Source organism: Hippopotamus amphibius, chromosome 17 (assembly GCF_030028045.1).
Source record: "Hippopotamus amphibius kiboko isolate mHipAmp2 chromosome 17, mHipAmp2.hap2, whole genome shotgun sequence".
NCBI lineage: Eukaryota > Metazoa > Chordata > Mammalia > Artiodactyla > Hippopotamidae > Hippopotamus > Hippopotamus amphibius.
In genome coordinates this window covers 43,154,258-43,175,826 of record NC_080202.1, presented here as the reverse complement: position 1 = coordinate 43,175,826, position 21,569 = coordinate 43,154,258, and the positions used below count along the sequence as shown (strand labels likewise).

Sequence of the window (21,569 nt, the reverse complement as noted above, 5' to 3'; positions counted from 1 at the left end):
ATACTGTTTACATAATTCATCTGCTTAAATAGTTAATATTTAAATATTAATTTAACTTAAATTATCAAAATTATGAGTTAATGGCATTCATATTAATGTAAGTGTTCTGTATTTTCTTGTCCTGTAGGTTGCAACCTGAGGTTAACTTTTTTTTTTAACTCACTTATTGGCTGCATTGAGGCTTTGTTGCTGCGCCCAGGCTTTCTCTAGTTATGGCAAGTGGGGGTTACTCTTCATTGTGGTGCAAGGGGTTCTCATTGCAGAGGCTTCCCTTGTTGCGGAGCCTGGGCTCCAGGCTCATGGGCTTCAGTACTTGTGGGCTGAAGGCTCTAGAGCGCAGGCTCAGTAGTTGTGGCACGTGGGCTGAGTTGATCCGTGACATGTCGGATCTTCCTGGACCAGGGATCGAACCCATGACTCGTGCATTGGCAGGCGGATTCTTAACCACTGTGCCACCAGGGAAGTCCTGAGGTTAATTTTAACTCCCCTCATTTTACTAAGCAACTTTTTCAAACCTTTTCTGTAAAGGCCAGATAGTAAATATTTTAGCTTTTGCAGGCCACACACAATCTCCGTCGCATATTTTTCTTTGTTTCTCTTTTTTTTTCATTTACTGCCTTTAAAATATCATTTTATTATGTATAGCCTGTATAGAAATGGACCATGGGTCAGATTTGGTTGTAGGTCATAAACGAAATATAAACGAGGAGCATAGGAACACATATAATAAGGTTCATACGGGAGTCTATAACTGTTCAAGCCTCATCACCACTTTTCCCCTACAACTAAAGGGGGTTTTTCTATCAATATCTTGTCTACATAATGTAAAAATTAAAAAGGAATAGGAGGTATTTATTTATTATTTTTTTGAGGTACACCAAGTTCAATCATCTGTATTTATACACATTCCCATATTCCCTCCCTCCCTCAGCTCCCCCCCACCCTCCCCATCCCAGTCCTCTAAGGCATCATCCATCATGGAATTGAACTCCCTTTGTTATACAGCAACTGCCCACTGGCTATCTGTTTTACAGTTGGTAGTATATAAATGTCTATGCTACTCTCTCTGTCTCAGCTTCCCCTTCACCCCCCCCACCCCCCCAAACCTCGAGTTCTCCAGTCCATTCTCTGTATCTGCGTCCTTGTTCCGTATATATGAGTTAGCATACAGTATTTGTCTTTCTCTTTCTGACTTACTTCACTCTGTATGACAGACTCTAGGTCTACCCACCTCATTACATATAGCTCCATCTCAGGAATAGGAGGTATTTAATGCTAGAGATGGGCTGGGGTCCTACACAGACTTACAGAATTGTAGAATTTTACTGCTCTTGAAAAAACTTGAAGAGATTATCTAACTTGAACCCCCTTAATTACTTTATAGGTAATCCACTTATAGATAAGAACTCATAAATAAATACGATAAACTAATTAACTTACAAATACTGGAGGGATAGCAAGCCTTCAGATGAGTCCTTATGTAATTCAGTCAAATGATTGTCACTGAGAATCCTGAAAAATGAAAAGGTAATTTCTGGATCAAAATGCAAAAGAAGTACAACTATTTACTACATAGGACTAACTCCTATATGTGGAAGAAAGCTGGGTAATGGTGCCACCTAAACATCCTAATTCTTATTTAATTTAGGGATGGTGATTTCTGCTCTATTTTCATTTAAACCTTTCTTCTCACATCCTCCTTTGTGTCCACCTCTCTCTACCTCTCTCTCTCTCTCACACACACACACACACACACCCCATCCATTCTTCCACCAAATCATATAGTTAATGCCTACTCTCTAGATCACCAAGTCTCTGTTAGAACCCAGCTCTGGGTTTTAACCCAGTGTTGCAGAGCTGTCCTTCCCTCCCATCTTTCCCCAAACCTTATCGGGAAGTCCCATACACAACTCTGTCAAGGCTGCAAATGAAGCCATCTGATTCTTCCCCCATTAAAAAGTTTTCGAAAGCTAAAATGTCTATAAAGATACATAATGTAATTGTTCAGGTTAATAATTATAAAACAAATCCCCAGGTAACACCATTCATGTCAAGAAAGAATCCTGCCAGCTTCCCAGAAGCCGCCCGTGTGCCCCTTTCCAATCACAACCCTCTCTGACTTTCTAGAGGGAACCACTATCCTGACTTTCATAAGAATTTCCTTGCTTTTTAAATGTAGTTTTGTCTTTTCTGTATCAGCCATAAACAACACACTTTACTCTTGCTTCTTCTTCATGTAAGTGGAATGCTACTATATGCATTATTTCCTACATTGCTTCTTTCATTCAACATTATTTTGTAAAATAATGTTATTTTTGCCTGTAGCATGTAGTGTTGCATGTCCAGCTATATGAGGCTTCTGGGTGCGTGAAAGCGGCTAATGTGACTAAAGACTGAATTTTTAATTTAATTCATTTCAATTATTCCAAAATTTAAATTAAAAAAACTGATAATGTAATTACTGGAAACTAAGTATATTTACAACAATTTGTGTATGTGATACTACTTTTTCAACTGCAAATTTTATGAAATCTAAATACACATCAAGTATTTGTGATACAATTTTGCAACTAAATTGTGATTTCGTAGAGTCAGCATGGAAAAAAAATGTAGAGACTCTTATTAACTTTTTGTTAACTCTAAGTTTTTTTCCCTAAAGTTTTTAAAAATATGTATGTATGCATGTATGTACGTATGTATGTATTTTGCCTGTGCCAGGTCTTAGTTGCGGTATGTGGGAACTTTCTGTTGCGGCATGCGAACTTCTTGGTTGCGGCCTGCAAACAAGTCATAGAAAAAAATGTAGAATATCTTATTAATAATGTATATAATGATTACGTGTTAAAATGATATTTTGGATATAAGGGTTAAGTAAAAGATATTTATCTGTTTCTTTTTCTTTTATTTTTAAGTGGCTACCAGAAAATTTAAGATTACCTGTGTGGTTTGCATTATGATGAAGTGTATGACTTCTAAGTCTATGACTATACCACACTTTATTTCATTCAACTCTTGGTGCATACTGAGACTTTTCTAGTTTTTAGTTATTAAAAACAATACTGCTTTGAACATGCTTGTATTTGTATCCAGATACATGTTTGCCTGAATTTCTCTAGGATGTAATAGGAATACAAAATTGTTTTCCTAAGTTGTGCTACTTCAAGTTGGCAGATTGAAACATGTCAAGTCTCCACCCCTTCAACTTCCACCAAAATCCCCAGGAATGCTAGAAAAGATTTAACTTAAAAATTATAACCTTAGCTCAATGCGTGGAAACAGCTCCACAAATGCTCCCCTACCAGAAACATCCTAGAGCTACCTACAGCCTGATCGGTTGCAACAGCAGCCTACAGCATACGTCAACCCCACATCTTTCCACCTTGATCCAGGCAGCAAAGGTGTCTTCCTCCAGATAGGAGCAATTGGTGTCACGAAGGAGGCAAGGTCCCAGGACCCTGGAAGAAAGGTATGCACTCCCTGACTAGCCACCAGAAGGCACCTACCACCTCTGCCTTATTCTCAGGGGAACCCATTGGGAGTAACAAGCCCCAGCAGCTCATTTCACTTCTCCCCTAAAGCTGGGAAACAAAAGCAGTAGAATCTCAACTGCAAGGATGAACTGCACTCAGGAATGACCAAACAATGTGAGAAAGCCAATTCCATTAAGGACAGAAAACAAAAACAAACATAAGAGCTTATAGCCAATGCCAGTGAATGAGAGTTAACACAGCACAAGAGGACCTTAGCATAGCATAATTATTATCCTCAGACAGAGGGAAGCACATAGTATATCCATGAAAAAGAATCAACTCAAGAATATACGAATTACAAGTGCTAGCAGTAATAAATAAACTCAGTATATGAGCAGCAGAAATGACAGTTAAAGAGTAAATTAGAAAACTGAGAGATCCAGCCAATGACCTGTCCAGAGTGCAGAATGAAGGACTCAGGGATGACTCACAGTCAAGCCTGACACCTGGATCTGCCCGAGGAATGTGATGCCATTGCTTCTGCTGGTCTCACAATAAAGACTAGTAACATGCTTCGGGGAGGAGGGGGTGCTGTTCTGCATGTGTTTCTTATACCTAATAAACAGGAAGGCACATAACCAGTATTCCAAGAGTGGAGTGAGGGACTGGTGGAGAGCCAGCACAGAAGAAACTATATAAGATGTCAAAGAATCGCCTTCCTTGCAGGTGATATTTTTTTTAAAGCTCTTTATTGGAATATAATTGCTTTACATTGTTGTGCCAGTTTCTGCGGTATAAGAAAGTGGATCAGCTGTATTTATACCGGTATTCCCATATCCCTTCCCTCCCGCGACTCCCTCCCACTCTCCCTATCCTGCCCATCATCAAGTTGCTCTCCCTGTTTTATGCAGCAGTTTCCCACTAGCTGTGTCTTTTACATTTGGTAGAGTATATATGTCAACACTATTCTCTCGCTTCATCCCAGCATCCCCTTCGCCCCCCACCCTGTGTCCTCAAGTCCGTTCTCTACAACTGCATCTTTATTCTTGCCCTGTCACTGAGTTCATCAGTACCGTTCTTTTAGATTCCATACATATGAGTTAGCATACAGTATTTAACAGTGGTACATCCTTCAGGAGCCTTGGGAATCTGAGCACATGCTCTATTGCCTTGTGAAACTATTTCCATTGAGTTCTGCATTAAAATGTTCTGCTTTTCACTCACAGTGTCTCTTGGTCACGTATTTATATTAATTCCATCTCACAGCTTAATCCCATCTCATAAATTAATTCTTTACTCATAGGTTATGAAAATTAAAATATTACTACCTGGAAACTCTGCAACTCTCAGTTACTAAGGTGGTTCCTATTATACAGAATACAGTCACACACATTTTTTTTTTCTCTCTCTTTTTTTTTTATTATGTTTTTGGGGGTACACCAAGTTCAATCATCTGTTTTTTTACACATATCCCCGTATTCCCTCCCTTCCTTGACTCCCCCCCCTTCGAGTCCCCCACACCCTCCCCACCCCAGTCCTCTAAGGCATCTTCCATCCTCGAGTCAGTCACACACATTTTTAAAAGATCAGTAAAACAAAAACACAGAAGACTTTAATTCCCAGAAAGAACACTTGGAGCCCTGACAATGCTTCAAAGACCCTGACCTCCATTTGAAATTCACGTTAGAAGGAGCAGCAGTGATGGTCAGAATCCATGTTAGGGGGGATGGTCAACAGCTGGTGCTAAGATGGATTGTCTTCTCACCTCTGCCAAGCAGTGGCTTCATATCTCTATGGAAATGATCCAAAAAGGAAAAACCAAATCACTATGTCCAACCACGTTTATACTAACCCTCTTCATAACTTCAAAAGTTGGAAAAAACTCTCCCTCCCCATGTCATGTAACAAAATTGTATGTGTATACCATGAATGACACACAAAGGTCACAGGAAAGGACGATATATGAAAAAACTCAAGACAGAAGTGAAACATATGCTAATTATAACTCTGAACGCTGACAAGGAGTCAATAAGGACGGCGAAGAGATGGGGCTGATCCTCAGCTCTTCATGGCACTGTGCTCTCTGACTGGCTGAGGCCCACATCACACTGGTTAGAGTCTGAATATCATGTGGGACAGGGAGTAAACAAAGACTATACATTTTCAATTAATGAGGTTTCTTTCGGTGACGTTGTTTGCATGACAGGACAGTAAAACATTTTTAAGTAACAATAATAACTTCAACCTAGAAGTTGAGACTTAGAATGAGTCGGTCACCAAAAAAATTACCAAAAAAAGGAGCTTCAAATATGCAATAATTGAATAACTGAAATCAAATACAGTGATCTGTAGAACTCCAAATATTCATTATGACTGAAGCAAAAATTTTAAAACTATGGGGAATCAGAGTTAAAGCCAGATCTAAAATTTTCTCAGACCATGAAAATATCAAAACCAGGCATAAGTAACAGTAAAGAAACAACCATGTTTAATTTCTGACCAGGGTTCTGGTCTAAGGCAATCTTCTGAATTTCACATTCATTTTTGATTCTATGTTATTGACAATTATCCTTCTCTCCACCTCAGTAACTTCTAGGAAACTGAGAGGCCTCAGGGTTGGTCTGCTGGTTGGTTTGTTTGACTTAACTATATATATAAGACAAACAGCAAGCCATTCTGGAATTGATTTCCTCTCCTTCCCCTGCTTTCTTTCTCCCCAAAGCACTTATCAATACTTGAAATTATAACTACCTATTTATTATACTTATGTACTTATGTTCATATGTTTGTAAACCCCCTGAGAACTGGGATACTTGGGCTGATTTATTCTTGGGCCTGTATCGTTAGCATGTAAAACAGTTGCTGGCATGTACTAGATACTCCAAAAATTATTGAATGAATTCAGAAAGTGACAGGTACTTTTATTTAACTATCAGATACTTTTATTTAAAACAAGTCATCCACTTAGCATCAATTATGAGAATAAGTACAGGAAAAAGTGCATGCAATTTCCATCCATGGATCATCCTTTTAGGGCAGAAGTCTGTGAACAGAGTGGACTGAATCCAGAGGGCCAAACGTGGATGAGAAATAGAATTACATCTCAGTTTTCACAAATCTCTATCTAAAATCAGCATTTCCTTCCATTTTGAATGTAGGCAACAAACCACACTAGATCAGCAGTATATTTAATTTGGTCCCCAAAAGAAATCACAGATTATTTTATATCATGCATATGTTGCAGATATCTTGAAACATCATTTACTCTCATCGCTACCTTGGAGCCATAATATTTATTAGACCTACCACTATATCTTGTTATTTAATGTGTTAAGAGAAGCATATTTATTACTACATCACTAATTTTAAAAATATCCTGAAAACTATTGCAATATAATTAATTTGCTTTGTTTTTCTATATATTTTAATTTATTATACATTTCAAAACAGGATCCCAAGAACATAAGCTTCTTCAGATCGCCAAAGAAATAGACACGGGGGAGCAGGAGGGAAGGTTAAGAAATTCTGCCCTGGGGAACCACTGACCCCAAGTTAGGAACCTTTACTTACAAGGTATAAACCTCAAACTGACTTAGAAATCTTCACATCTTACCAGACTCATGTTATAGTGTATCACCTCCCAAACACATGCTTTTTAAAAATTAATTTTAAATTTCAATTTATTTAAAAAAATATGTAATATATATTCCCATGGCTCAAAATTCCAAAAACATATAGCACACAATCCAAACTTTTGCTCTTACCTCTGTTCCTCAGTCTATCACCCCTCCTCCTCTCCCCAGAGGAAATTAAGTTATCTACTTCTTGTGCCAAATGACTTTCATTTTTCTTACAAGTTTGGGAAATAAAACCTCCAAGTTAGATTCCATCATGGGAAATATAAACTACGTACAGTATTTAGGAAATCTGTAAATTGAAAAAATTGCCTGCTTCTAGCATTTTTTTCCTTACCAGTAAGATATCAGACTAAGGGGGCAACTCCTTAAGGGTTGTCATAATCCCTATTTTTAGATTGACTGTTATGTCTTTTATTACTAATTCAGAAGTCATGTATGACTTGTCTATTCAAGCTGAACTAATGATAGGACCACAAACTGTCATGAAAAATTACTTTGAATGTGTGTTTCCAAAATCACTTATGTATCTAAACTGATTTTTTTCTACAAATCGACAAAGAAAATAGTAACAGAAGAAAGGGCAAAGGACAGACAATTCAGAGATGAAATACAAATGTTCAGTAAATCATAGAAAGATATTTAAACTCACAAGCAATCAGAAAAATTCAAATTCAGATGGGACCCTTTATATTCACCCATCCGATCAGCAGAAAAAAAAACAGAAAGAAAGGGGAAAATATCAGTGATGGAAGGGTGTGGGGAAATGAATGTCATCACAGCATGCTGACTGGAGTTTAAGGTGGCACAACTTTTTTGAGGGTAATGAAAATTTTATAACTACGTAGTCGTCCCCCCAGCAACCCGACTTCCAGATAACAATTCTACAGAAATATTTGACCAGGTTCACAAAGAAGCATGTACAAGGACGGTCACTGCAGTGATGCAGTAACAAGAAAACTGGACATAATCAAAACATCCTTCAAGAGGGGCATTATTAAACTGTGATACATTCACACTACGGAATACCATGCAGGAGTTTAAATGAATGGGGTAACCATCTATTTACCGGGAAGGAAAGAAATCTACCAAGGTGAGCCAAAAATTATTTGCACTTTGGCTGCAGAAATTCTATAGCCAGAGAATGGATAATTGTAGACTCACCCTCCTAAGACATAGCATGAAGTGGAAAAATCAAGTTGCAGGAGATTATCATTTATGTAAAAAATGATAAAATCATGTGGCAAACCTGTTGTTACCTTAAATATGCATTTACTCAAATATATGGAAGAGTCTGCAAGGATATATACTAAACTCAAAGTAGCATGGGTGGGGGATTAGGGCACAAGGAAGGTTTTCACTATATCTGTTATTTCACTTTTCCATATTGAGTATAAAATCATGTATTACTTGTATAATGGAAACGAAGTTTAAATTGGCTCTTACTGATTTTAAAGAGGGCCTGCCACATTTAATTTTTAAAATAAACACAGAATTCCAGTCAGTAGGTTGCTTTGGGATATGGAGGGGGAAATACCTTTTCTCACAGCTATTGACCTCAAAATTCTGGACCAAGAAGGATCTTACAATGCAGTTAGCTCTTTGTATTCATATCTGGACAGAATATACTCACAGTGTCTCAGTCCAACGGTATGCCTTCCATACATTTTCATCAATGTAAGACATAGAGTTTCCTTGGAAATTTCTGTGAAGAAACACAGTTCACATCCTTGAATCGGCACGAAAAGAATGAGGAAAATAAGTAAAAGAATCATGGTCACCTTGTGGGGAATATTCAAGTGCAGAAGAGACCAGTTTTCTCATTCCCACAGCTTCTCAGCTGCCCAGTGTGCACAGTTAATAAAGACATAACGTGAGGCCACTGGCACAAACAACGCGGCCTCTCCTCAGAACCTGAACTTCCTATCTGTCCAGATTCTTGGATACATAATGCCAGTTGCTTTGAATGTAAGTCTTTTTTTCCCCAAAATCACTTATGTGTCTAAAATGACTCCTACCAATCAATGAGAAAAATGGCAAACATTGCTCAATATCAGCAAATAAATATAAAGAAATCCTACGCCAGGCAATAGCAAAGATTTGCTTAGTGCCCTCAAACTCACTCCACATGTTGGAAGGATAAGGGCAGTTAGAACTTAGAAGGACTAATATGAAAACATCTCTTAGACATACTGCATAGGGAAAAGCACAAAGCACTGAGCAAGGAGTAAAAGTATCACCTCATCAGGGGAACAAACGCAAAGGAAAGAGGTTGGAAGGAAGGACACCATCAAAATAGTAACAGGAGTTACCTTATTGGTGGTGGGAAGATGGGGTACAATTTGCACATCTCATCCTATATACTTCTGTGACTTTTTTTTTTAAATGAGAATGTACCTGAGAATTAGACATGTTCAAGAGAAGCTGTTAAAATGTCGGAGGTTCAGTTTCAACCACTCATTCAGTGGATGGCTTTGAATCTTTACCTTTAGCTTTGTCCTCTTCCCTCAGCAACAGTGAAACTATTCAGTTTATATGCACATTCTTCAGGGGGCTCAGAAAGAAGTCAAAACAGATACCTCTCTGCCCATCGGCCTAAGGGACATTTCCACTCAAACAGAGCCTTCTGGGTGCTTTCTGCTCACCAGTAATAGATGCCTAAAACTGAACTCCTCTCCCTCACACTGACTCTCCTTTCTCCACTGCTGTATTTTCACTGTTACACCACCATCCTTCTGCCCTTCAACACACGTGATTTTCCTCTCTCCTGTATACCCAATCCTCCAACTCTAGTCAGTTACTACATCTTGTCAGTTCTTCCTCTGTAGTGCTCTCAGAATTTTTTTTCTACTCCCATCTCAACCATTCTAATTCAGCCCCTTCTCACTTTACTCCTAGATTTTGCTAGAACATGTTACTTGGTCTCCCTGAATCAAGCTTTCCCCTCTAGATCACTCTACATACGGAATCTAAAATCCTCCTCTCATTCTAATCATTTGTCTCTCTGGCTTGAAAACTTTCAGTGGCCCCCCCATATCTTAGAGCATAACTTTCAAATCCCCATTGCGGAGAGCCAAGGTTTTTCATAATCATATCTTTCACTGCTGCCTAACCCCATTCTTTACAGACAGACGGATCTACTAAACCCTGATCATCCCTGCACTCACACCTTTGCCTACACTGTACTCCCTGTTTTTTCTCTAAAAAATCATACCCAATCTTCACGTCCCAGCTAAAGTTTTAGCCTATCCATGCAGATTTCTGTGACCCCCACACCTCAGTGATTACAGGTTCTGGTGAATTACAGCCCCTATCTGTATCTCTTTTAATACTTTAGTATATATTACCTCCCTTTTAAGGCACATCCCCTTTCTTCCCACTTGGCATTGTCATGTTCTGGAGACAATGCTGGACTTCTGTGGCTCCCACAGTACTTGGCCCTGGGGTGGGCACAGAAAGGGTGCTATAAATAGAAAGCTAGGAAACGAATATGACTTCGAGATATAATGGAGAGAGTCAATAATAGTAATAGCTAACACTAAAATACATGCTACGCACTGATATAAGAGCTTTACCTGTATTAACGCATCTAAATCTCACGACAATGCTATGAGATGATGACCGCCACAGTCCCCACTTTACAGATGAGGACATGGAGTCACAAAGCTAATCAACGACAGACCTGGGTTCAAACCCAGGCGGCCTGGCTCCGGAATCTCACTCTTAACCACTCTGTGGTATTACCACCAACGAGGTGGGGAGAGGCACATGTTGCTGTAAAGAGGATGCAGCAAAGATGGGAGAAGAGTCGATGTTAAGGAGTTAAATACTGGAGTAAAAAATGGAGAAGGAAAAAGAATAAGGGCAATGATAAGTAGAAACCTGGAGAAGAGGGAACAATAGCAAGAAGGAGAATGAAGATAAGCAACATTGACAAACAAAAGGTAGAAACGGAAAGTCAGTCAACATGGGTTGGGAAGATGAGGAAGGCCCAGGAAGACCTCGAAGAAAGGCTGCCATGTCAGGCAGGATGCAGAGAACAAATGAGGAAAGGGATTCTTACACGGTGGTGAAGATGCCCTTGTAGGTGTTGGGCTGTGGCTCAGGCACTCTGTGGAGCTTCTGCTTGGGGCTGAGACCCACACAGGACAGCGTCTCATCTTTGCAGGTACAGAGCTCACACATGTTGATGTTCATGGTGGCATTCTGTTCTGCTTGCTTCTTTTTTGGGGTATAGTTTACACCAGGAAGACCTGTGGATACTGAATCCTGAGGTGAAAATAAAAGAACTGTCTCAGATGGACTTGGTTGCTGAGAAATGGTACCTCCCAGGTCCACAGGTGGAACTGTGACTTGAGTCAGAAATGGCTGTGCAAGTGCCACCTCAGTTGGCTGCAGGGCTGTAGAAGGTCCAGCCTCCGTAGTAGGTTCTGGAGCTGTCGTCTGCTCTGGGTCCATATGATGAGCTGTGACGCTGGGTGATGTTGGCTGCTGCCCTTGATCCTTACTTGGAGTTGGAACTGTCACCTCCTGCTGGAATGGAGGTTGAACTGGTAGCTCTGGAGGTTGTGTTGCGGTCTCCTGCATGGTTGGAGAAAGTTCAGTCTCCACATAGGATCCTGCAGTAACGTTAAGTGCGGCAGGGCTGTAGAATATGCAGACTTCATAGCAGGCTCTGGACTTACGGTAAGCTCCAGGTCCAAAGGTTTCGCTGTGACCCTGGGTGATGTTGGAGGCTCAGCATGAGCCTGATCTGGTGCTGGAACCGGTACCTCGGGACGCGATGGAGACTGAGCTACAACTGCCTCTGGAGGCTGAGCTTGGGGCTGCCGCGTGGTTGGAGAAAGTTCAGCCTCCATACTGGATTCCGGAGTTAACGTAATTTCCAGGTCCAAAGGTTGAACTGTGACCTCAGTCAAGGTTGGATGTGGAAGCTGAACCTGCTCTGCACTTGCAATTGTCACTTCGGGGGATGCTGCTGGAACTGCACTCTGCTGCAGGACTGTGGAACGTTCAGCCTCTGTGGTAGGCTGGACTGGCAATGGTTCCACTTCTGTAGGGCGCTCTGATGCCTGAGCCTGAAGCTCCTGTTGTGTGGCAGAAGGTACCACCTCCTTAGGGGGCTCAGGAGATATATATGAGCCCCCCTGGGGAACCGGAGACTGAGCTGGGGCCTCCTGCTGCACTGCGGGATGTTCCACCTCTTCAGTGGGCTCTACAGTTAAGAGAATCCAAGGGTTTAACTGTGCTATCAGGCAACACTGGATGTTGAGCTTCACCTGGAGTTAGAGGTGAGCCTGTCACTTCATTAGGTAGTGAAGGTGGAGCTGCAACATCTGTAGGGGCCTCTGGAGGCTGAGTTGGGGGCTCCTGCTGGACTGGAGAAGGTTCAACACTTTCAGAGGCAGTTGGATGCGGATCTGAAACCTCTTGCTGCACTGACAAAGGTTTCACCTGCTCAGGGGACACTGTGAACTGGGCTGAGGCTTCTTGTTGGGATGGAGAACTTTCAACCTCATTAGTGAATGCTGGAGTTATGGCAAGTGCAAGATCCACAGGTTTAACAGTGACAGTGGGCCGCTGCAGAAGCTGAGCTTGATCCTGACCTAGAGGAGAAACCGTTGTTACGTGATGCTCTGGAGAGAGAACTACCATCTCATTAGAGAGCTCTGGAGTCTGAGCTGTGGTCTCCTCTTGTGCTGAAAGTTTATTAGGTGTAACAGCGTCTATAGATTGGGCTGGCAAAGGTTCAACCTCGTCAGGTGGCTGTGGAGGCAGCGTGGGGGCCTCGTGCTGGGCTGTAGACAATTCTGCACTACTAAGGGGCACTGAGGGCTGAGCTGAAGGCTTGTGCTGAGTTGGAGAAGGTCCCACCTCTGGAGTGGGTTCTGCTGTTATGCTAAGCTCCACATCTGCAGGTTTGATGGTGATAGTGGATACGTTTGAATGCTGAGCCTGATGGTGACTTGGAGGTGAAACGGTCATTTCATAAGGCTCTGAAGGCTGAGCTGGCTGTACCTATTGAGTTGGAGAAGGTGCCACCTCCCCTGAAGACGGTTCTGGAGGCTGAGCTTGTTGCTCCTGCAGCGTTGCAAAAGGTTCTGTCTCTGCTGGAAACGGAGCTGAGGCTTCCTCCTGAGTTGGAGAAGTTTCAGCTTCTCCAACAGACTCTGCAGGCTGAACTCGGGTCTCATGCTGGGTTGGAAAGGGTTCAGCTTCCTCACTAAGCTCAGAAGGCTGCGTTGGTTGCCCCTGTTCACTTGGAAAAGGCTCAGCTTCTGCAAGAGGCTCTAGAGGCTGACCTGGGCTTTCCTGCTGGATTGCAGAAGATTCCTCAGGAGGCTCAGGTTGTAGAGCCAGTGCCTCCTGCTGAGCTGTAGGAAACTTAGCTTCCGTAGTGGGCTCTGGAGTGATGGTCAGTTCCAAATCCAGAGGTTTAAGTGTGACACTGGGAACGTTTGAATGAGCGTGATGCTGAATGCCAGGTAGGGATGCTACCTCATCACTCACTGGACTTTCAAGTACATACTCGGTAGGGTACCCTGGAGCTTCAGTTGGGGCCTCTTGATGGAGTAGGGAAGGTTCAAACTCCTGAGGGAGCTCTAGAGACTGAGATGGAGGCTCCTGCTGGAGTGGAGGTGGTTCTACCTCTTCAGTGGGCTCTGCAGTTTCATCCTGGACCTCTGCCTGGGGTGAAAAAGATTCAACCTCCTCAGGGGTCTCTGGATGATGAAGCTGGGCCTCTTGCTGGGATGCAGAAATTTCAGCCTCCTCAGGGGGCTCCGGAGGTTGCTCTGAGTTCCCCAGAAAATCCATAGGCAGGGTCTCCTCAGGATAAACGGTATCCATACCGGAGTCTACACAATCACCCTGCAACTGTTGTTCTAGACCCTGAGTTTTATTTTCTAACACAACTATAGTTCCAACAATAACTTTAGCAAGCTGTTGATGCTGAACGAGATCCTTCTTCAGGTTTGGGGGTGAAACAATAAACTTCGTTGGTGTTGAGCTCTTGAACAAGTATTTCAAATCACTGGTGACCTTCAGCCTGATCTAGACGTATGGTTTTCGTCTTACTTTTGTGCCAAAAAGGCAGAACCAAGCCCTGATTCTGTTCCCAGTCCAGCACTGGAACCGCTGCTGGGAGCTTTTGCTGCTGGGTTAGCTTGTCATTCACATCCTGATGTGGAACAGCAAACTAATCTGGCCCTGCGGGCAGCCCTGCAGCTGAATCCGCGTCTGGGTGTGGAACCAAAGTCTCAGTCAATTCCTGACGAGGCAGCACCAACATCTGCTCTGGAGAGGAGGACAAGTCATTAAAGCCCCCCGACTCTGTGCGGGGTGTAATCGCATAGGGCGATTTGGGTGGGAGGTGTGAGGAATGTGAAGAACAAGGTTCAGTCAGCCCCGGGGGGTCGGAGGTCCACTGGACAGGGTCCAGGGCCCACTCCAGAGGCTGAGCTGCCTGGGCCAGAAGCCACAATGGGTGCCACACGAAGACACGCCATGGGAACCAGAGGCGCAGTGGGGACATGCTATGCGGAGGCTCCCGGGCACAGCGACCCAGGCCAGTGGGGCACGGGCGCTGCACTCTGAGCAGAAACCAAAGCATTATGAGAGTCCCGAGACACACAGGCGCCCCTCTCCCGCCTCACGACCCACCCTTTATTTATGACACCTTTAGTTCCACCACCTTCCTTAGGTTCCAGCAGAGATCCAATCTGAGCAACCAGAGGAAGCCTTTTTCCCAGAGTCACCAGGGTGCAAACCATCCTTCCTCTAGCAAAGGCAACAATTCCTTCCCACTGGGCCATCTCCCCAACCCCCCTCACCAGCCCTGCACCATGAGGCAGGATTTGGGCAGCCCAGGGGTGGGGGGAGGGGTTGGGAAGGATGTGGAGCTTCTCAAGGAAGCCACAGGGCCTGGCCTTCTGGGAAATTCAAAAGTGCGAGTCCAGTTCTGGCAATTTGAACACTTCCTCCTCAAAGCTCCAGCCTGAAAGACATTCTGCCTCCCCTTGGCCACACCGTTGACAAGAAGAGTAGCTGACCTGCAAAATGAGCACCAGTTAGGGTGGCAGGAGGGCAACATACCTTACAGTTAGTGACTCTGAAATGTTGCCATTTCCTCGAAACTCTCAGTACCTATGTCGGATTATTAATTCACCACTCTATTATTATCGGTTACCCCTGAATCAGTGAACTTCCTCTACTGCCCCCTCCTCCACCCTCCTTAACGCCGCCTGGGGGAGCTCATGCCTTTCCTGTGTCTAAAGGACACTCAGTTTTATCACCCTTACAGAAGGGCACTTTGCAGGCTAGACAAGAGGGAGATCTGGAAGCTATGCAAATGGCATTTCCAGTAAGGATTCATGAAAGGGTGGCACCTGGAGTGGATCCTAACAATCCCAATGGAATTTATGAGGCAGTACAGGAGCCAATCCCTTTCAAATTGTTGAAAGAATTAAAGCACGCAGTACAGAATTATGGAGTAAATTCCCCATTCACCATAGGTATCATACACGGAGTAGCTGAAGGCTCTTGTTTGATTCCAGCTGATTGGGCAACGTTGGCTCGTGCAGTGTTAGCCCCAGGAGAATTTTTACAATTCAAAACCTGGTGGTGAAAAAAAAAAAAAAAAAAAAAAACCTGGTAGTGTGATCATGCTGAAACTATGGCAAACCAGAACCAAGCAAGGCAGATTCCTATCTCCTTGGATCAACGCATAGGTAGTGGGAATTGGGGCAGAGTTCAAGATCAGATTCTGATGGAAGATCAGGCCATAGAATGGGTGAGACGTTGTTGCCTAAGAGCCTGGGAGAAAATAGAAGCTAAAGGGCAAGCTCCTGTCTCTTTTCAAAAGATCATGCAGGGGGCGAGAGAGCCCTATACTGAATTTATTGCCAGATTACAAGAGGCTATCAAGAGACAGATGCTGCCCGAGCAGCACAGCAAAGCTGCCATGGGGTGGAGGGCTGGCGGGGACCGGAGGAGCCAGGGTGCCACAGCCCTTCTTACCTCTCCGGCCTCCTCTCACCACATCCCTACTTTCGTCCTCGCTCCCCCCAAAGTTCTCCCTGTTCTTTGCACGCGTGGGGCCTTCGTTCACGGCCCGTGCACATCACTCCTTCTGTCTGGAACACTCTTTCCTGTGTCTCCTCACGTTCCCACGCATTCTTCAGGCCTCACCCAGGATGTCAGTTCCTCCAGGGAGCCTTCCCCCCTCTGCCCTCCTCCAATCTGGGTTAGACCCCCCGCCCCGCTGTACTCCCAGGGCGTCCTTCTCTCTCCTCCGGCCCTCGCCCCTCGTGGTAGCGGCGGCCTTACTCACCTGCGTGCCTTCCAGAGGGCGGGACCCAGGTCCACCTCGCTCAGCACTGCGGCCCACGCCCCTGGCCCAGTGATGGGCTCTGAGCACGTTCTCAATAATTATTGACTAAAATGTGCAGGTGGCCAGAGGCAGAACGCGGCTCACACTGTCCCCATCTCGTGTGTGGCCTCACTTTCCACACGCGTCTCCCCAGCAGCCGAATCTGCAGCCTGAACGTCCTCTGCCGGGGCTTTGCTGACTTCCCCGAGATAAGAAGAATAACGTCAAGGCTTTCACTCTCGAAAGGAACAATTACACTTTTCCTTACTTCCCCACTTTAGATGAGATTTTTAACTTGTCCCCTCTCATCTACCCCGCATCCTTGTGGAAAATCTCATCCTCATCAGAAGACTCCTGGTCATGTAGCTTCTGTGCCATGTTTTTCTTGCGTGTGGTGATGAGAGGTCTATGATTATCCGTAAGCCAAAGTGGCTGCCTTCTCCAGAAAAAGCCCTCCTAGAACACAGAAAGGGAAATATTCACTCTGCATCCCCCTGCTTTCTCCGGCCACAGTACGTTACCCTCCTCAAAGTTACCTGACTCTCGCCTTCCCCTGAGCGTCTCTTCCGCAGCAGAAAGGGAAAGAAGCCCCTTGGAGGAAAACACACACAGTCAGTGTTACATTTCCCACCTCTCTCACCTGTGTTACCTCTGGGCTTTTCAGGACTAAGTGGGTGCTTCAGTCCAGAATCACAATGAGCAAAATCACCACAGACCTGGGAGCTTGAAAAGCATCCCCTGCGTGCTGGCCTCACAGACGTTCTCGGTGTCTGGCCCCCAGGGTCTCAGGGGGCCTTTGCATGTGGCTTAGCGTGGAGGACAGGCAGGATGTTCAGCCCCACTCACCTTTCTTGGCCCTTGGGCAATTGCCCTGTGTCTTCCTCTCCCTGTGACGCTGCTGCTGCTCTATGAGAAGAAATGTGTTTTGAGAGAAAACATGACCATGGTTGTCCATTGCAACTCTTTCCAAAGCCTCGTTCACTCCTTTATATTTTAAATCCTATCGACCTAGTGAGATGATAACTTCTGTAAGACAGGAACTCTATCCTGTTTAATGTGACGGTCCTGTGCTCAAAAGCCCTCAACGGCTCCCGCTGCCAGCAGAATAAAATCCAAAACGTCTCTGGAACTTCCCTAGTGGTCCAGTGGTTAGGACTCTGCGCTTCCACTGCAGGGGGCACAGGTTCTATCCCTGTTCAGGGAACTAATGCCATGCGGTGTGGCCAAAAAAAAAATCCAATGCCTCTGCTGCATAGGGGACCTTGGAGGTCTGGCCCCTGCACCCGCAACCTGGCTGCACGGAGCCCCGCGATGGTCCTGGTGAGCCACGCTCCTGCACCCCCTCCCCACTGTGGGTTCCCTTAGCCAGGAAAGGAGGCCCACCCTTCCCCTTTCTTCTCTGGTTCTTTTGCTAAACCCCAGCTCACTACATATGTGATGCCGTGTGTGCTGGGGCCACTCCGTTTTCCTGTGTGGGAGGACACGGTGGGGTCTGGAAGCTCTAACAGTGCTGATGGTGGCCAGACTAGAGAAGGGTGACCCCAACTTTTTGCTTGATTCTCTCTTACACGACTTGAATACCGTCTTTGTAAAGAAGAAAAGCACTTGCTTTTTTTAAACGAAAAAAGAAAAGAACTTAGGGCTTCCTAGGTGGCGCAGTGGTTAAGAATCCGCCTGACAATGCAGAGGTCATGGGTTCGATCCCAGCTCCAGGAAGATCCCACATGCCGCGGAGCAACTAAGCCCGTGTGCCAAAAAAAAAAAAAAAACTTCACAACCCCTCAGCGGATGCCACCTCCTCCGGGAGCCTCCCTGGCCCTCTGGGCTCTGCCTCCCTCCCTCACGTGCCGCCCTCACTCTCACGCCTCCCTGACCCAGGGCCATGTCTCCGCCTGCCTCTGTCCCTCCCCAGACACGGAGGGCCTCATGTGGCCCTCACCACAACTCTGGTAGGCCCCATGAACGCAGGGAACATTGGCCCATTTTATAGGCAAGAAAGCTGAGGCTCAGAGAAGTGAAGCAACTCCCCTGAGTCACACAGCGGGGCTGGGGCTGGCTGGAGGCTGCTCTGAGCTCTCTCCCCCACCCTATGCTGCTTCTGACCTGGGACGGCCACAGGCCTGGCCCTGCGCCAGCCCTGCTGGGAGGAGCGGCTGCAGGGGGAACGTGGACGGGCTGGTGAGCTACTCCCACTCCCCAGAAACCCAGCACCCAAGCCCAACTGGGCAGCAGCCACCCGCTCGTCCACCGGACGTCTGCCCTCCTGCGGCCCCAGGACAGCACAGCCCCACAGAAGGCGTCACCCCTCACCCCCGACGGACCACTGAAGCCCCCCCAGGCCCTGGGTACCAAGGAGCTTCTTGAAAGGCATCCTGGGGGTCCCATCCCCAACCTGGTCCTCTCGCGAGGATGTGGGGACAGATGCGGCCCCAGCAGCACAGCAAAGCTGCCATGGGGTGGAGGGCTGGCGGGGACCGGAGGAGCCAGGGTGCCACAGCCCTTCTTACCTCTCCGGCCTCCTCTCACCACATCCCTACCTTCGTCCTCGCTCCCCCCAAAGCTCTCCCTGTTCTTTGCACGCGTGGGGCCTTCGTTCACGGCCCGTGCACATCACTCCTTCTGTCTGGAACACTCTTTCCTGTGTCTCCTCACGTTCCCACGCATTCTTCAGGCCTCACCCGGGATGTCAGTTCCTCCAGGGAGCCTTCCCCCCTCTGCCCTCCTCCAATCTGCGTTAGACCCCCCGCCCCGCTGTACTCCCAGGGCGTCCTTCTCTCTCCTCCGGCCCTCGCCCCTCGTGGCAGCGGCGGCCTTACTCACCTGCGTGCCTTCCAGAGGGCGGGACCCAGGTCCACCTCGCTCAGCGCTGCGGCCCACGCCCCTGGCCCAGTGATGGGCTCTGAGCACGTTCTCAATAAATATTTGTCAAACGCATGAATGGACAGATACGTGCACAAATAAAAGCCACTCCTAAACGCAAAGGGAAGGCCTTCTCCACCCAGCCCTGGCATTTCTCCTGAGCACCTGCTGGCGCATGGACCCCGTGTGTGTCTCTGTGTGTGTGTGTCTCTGTGTGTGTGCGTGTGTCCACGCCCAGGGTGCTCACCTCTTGCTCAGCTCCTTCAGGGCTCCGCTTCGGCACAGCCCCAGGTCATCTCCCAGGAGCTTCCGCTGCTCCCGGCTCCTCCCGATGAGGTGCATCCGCTCCACGTGCTCACACAGGGACGCGTTCACCAGCTGCAGGTTGATGAGGGGCTGGGCCCGGATCTGCGTCAGGAACGTCAGGGCCTGCCTGCAGACCTGCGGACACCAGTGGGCAGCGAGGGTGAGACAGGTGGGCCGTTTGGTGAGCACCCGACGGCCTGGCACTGTGGTACCGACTCACTCGCTCACCCCTCCATCCACCTGCCGAGGGAAGCGGTACCGTCTTCATTTTACAGATGAGGAAACGGAGGTTCGGAGAGAGGAAGTGACTTGGCCAAGGTCCACAGCTCATACAAGCCATGGTTTGAACCCAGTTTATCTGACGTCCAAACCCACTCTCCCCCCTTGGCACCAGCTCCTGCCCCTCCCGACCGACCGACCGACCATACTGGGATGGAGGAGGGGCTGCTCCAGTCAACACGCCTCTCCCCCTGGGCCTCACAGATCCTCCCCACTATTTCCTGTCCCCCCCCCCGCCCCCGTGTTCCTGCTGAAAGGAAACAGGCACTACCCCAGGCTCAGGAACCAGGTGACGGGTCTGAGTCAGGCTCCAACCACAGGAAGCCACGGATCAGACACAGTTTAACTAGAGGTTTCCTGAGCTCCCTCCACCCCTGCCAGCAGCACCACCAGGGCCCCCCAAGTCTCCACGTGGAGCTCAGTGATCAATCTGGGCCTCTCCCACGTGATAGGACTTTGAAGGTTCTACCCTCAGCCCTGACCCTGATGCCAAAGCCAACTACTGAGCACCTACTGTTTACCAGACACTGGGCTAAGGACTTCGACCACATCCTTTCTTCATCCTCACAACAACTCAGAAAGGAAGGTGTCATCATTCCCATTTTACAGATGAGGAAACTGAGACTCAGAGAAGCTAAAGTGGCTTATCCGAGCCACCAGAAGAAAGCAGAGGCCAGGTCTAAACTGAGGTGTTGTCTCTGCGCACCTGGCTGCCTCACTTGCTAAAGAGAAGCCCCTCTCCCCTGCAGTTTCCTCCTTGCCGTGATAAGGATGGAGGAGCTGAGATGTTCTCCGCTGTCAACCGCCCTGCAGTGCTTAGGAGTCGGGCTTTGGCTCCCACCTCCACCCCTTCCCAGCTGTATGACCTGATGAAACTTACTTAACTTCTCTGTGACTCAGTTTCCTCATCTGTAAAATGGGGGAAATAAAAGCACCTAACTCATGGGGTTATTTTGAGTTTAGATTAAAAGGAAATCCATGTAAGTGTATCCTCAGTAAATGGGAGCTGCCATCAGAATCTGTGGGTGCCTATGTGGCCCCGGTGTCTGTCCCTTGGCCCAAGGGGATGCAACAGGGCCCTCGGAAGACTGTTAGGCCGGGGGCTGCTCCACCAGAACCTCTCACTTGCCCCAGCAGCTGACAACTCCATCTTTCCCCATTTCCCAGAGCCCTGAGGAACCAGCCCCCAGCCAACGCGCAGCCCACTGACAAAGGCCCGGTGGCTCGTGACTCAGTCAAACTGCTGTTCCCCAGCCCTTCCCACGACTCAGCCCCAGGCTTTGGGTGAGGCTCAGATGAACTGACACACAGGAAGGCGGGCGCTGAGAACTGCCAAGTGCGGCAGAGAGGCATGGGCTTGGCCTTCGAGCTCCCCAGGGACTGTTCCTCCCCATGCAGGAGACAGACAAAGAGAGAAGCCCCAGGCCTGGGCTGACCTTCTGCCAAGTGCCAGCCAGGCCTCGCAGGAGTGGGTCAGCCAGAGTGGTAACAGTGGACAAAGGGCCCCTAACCTGCCAGCCAGCCACTTCCTCGTTTGAATTTTGCTGGCTTCCCCAGGTCTGGCATCTTTGAGAGAGCTGGATATTTCCTGACTTCAGGCATGCTGAGGGGAATGGTATAATCTTCTAGTTGGAAAAAGGAAGCGGCATA

At 46.7% G+C, this 21,569-nt stretch overlaps 1 protein-coding gene across 1 annotated transcript in view; it reads right to left on the bottom strand.

Moving 5' to 3' along the window:
• Positions 1-6,223: 6,223 nt before the first annotated feature.
• The window catches only part of LOC130839754 (pleckstrin homology domain-containing family M member 1-like), a 36,199-nt gene continuing 20,853 nt past the window's right edge, over positions 6,224-21,569 (bottom strand). The window contains 3 exon segments of the mRNA XM_057714129.1: positions 6,224-7,791; positions 8,739-8,810; positions 19,582-19,775. Of these exon segments, the coding sequence (XP_057570112.1) occupies positions 7,764-7,791; positions 8,739-8,810; positions 19,582-19,775 (294 nt within the window). The 3' untranslated portion in view covers positions 6,224-7,763.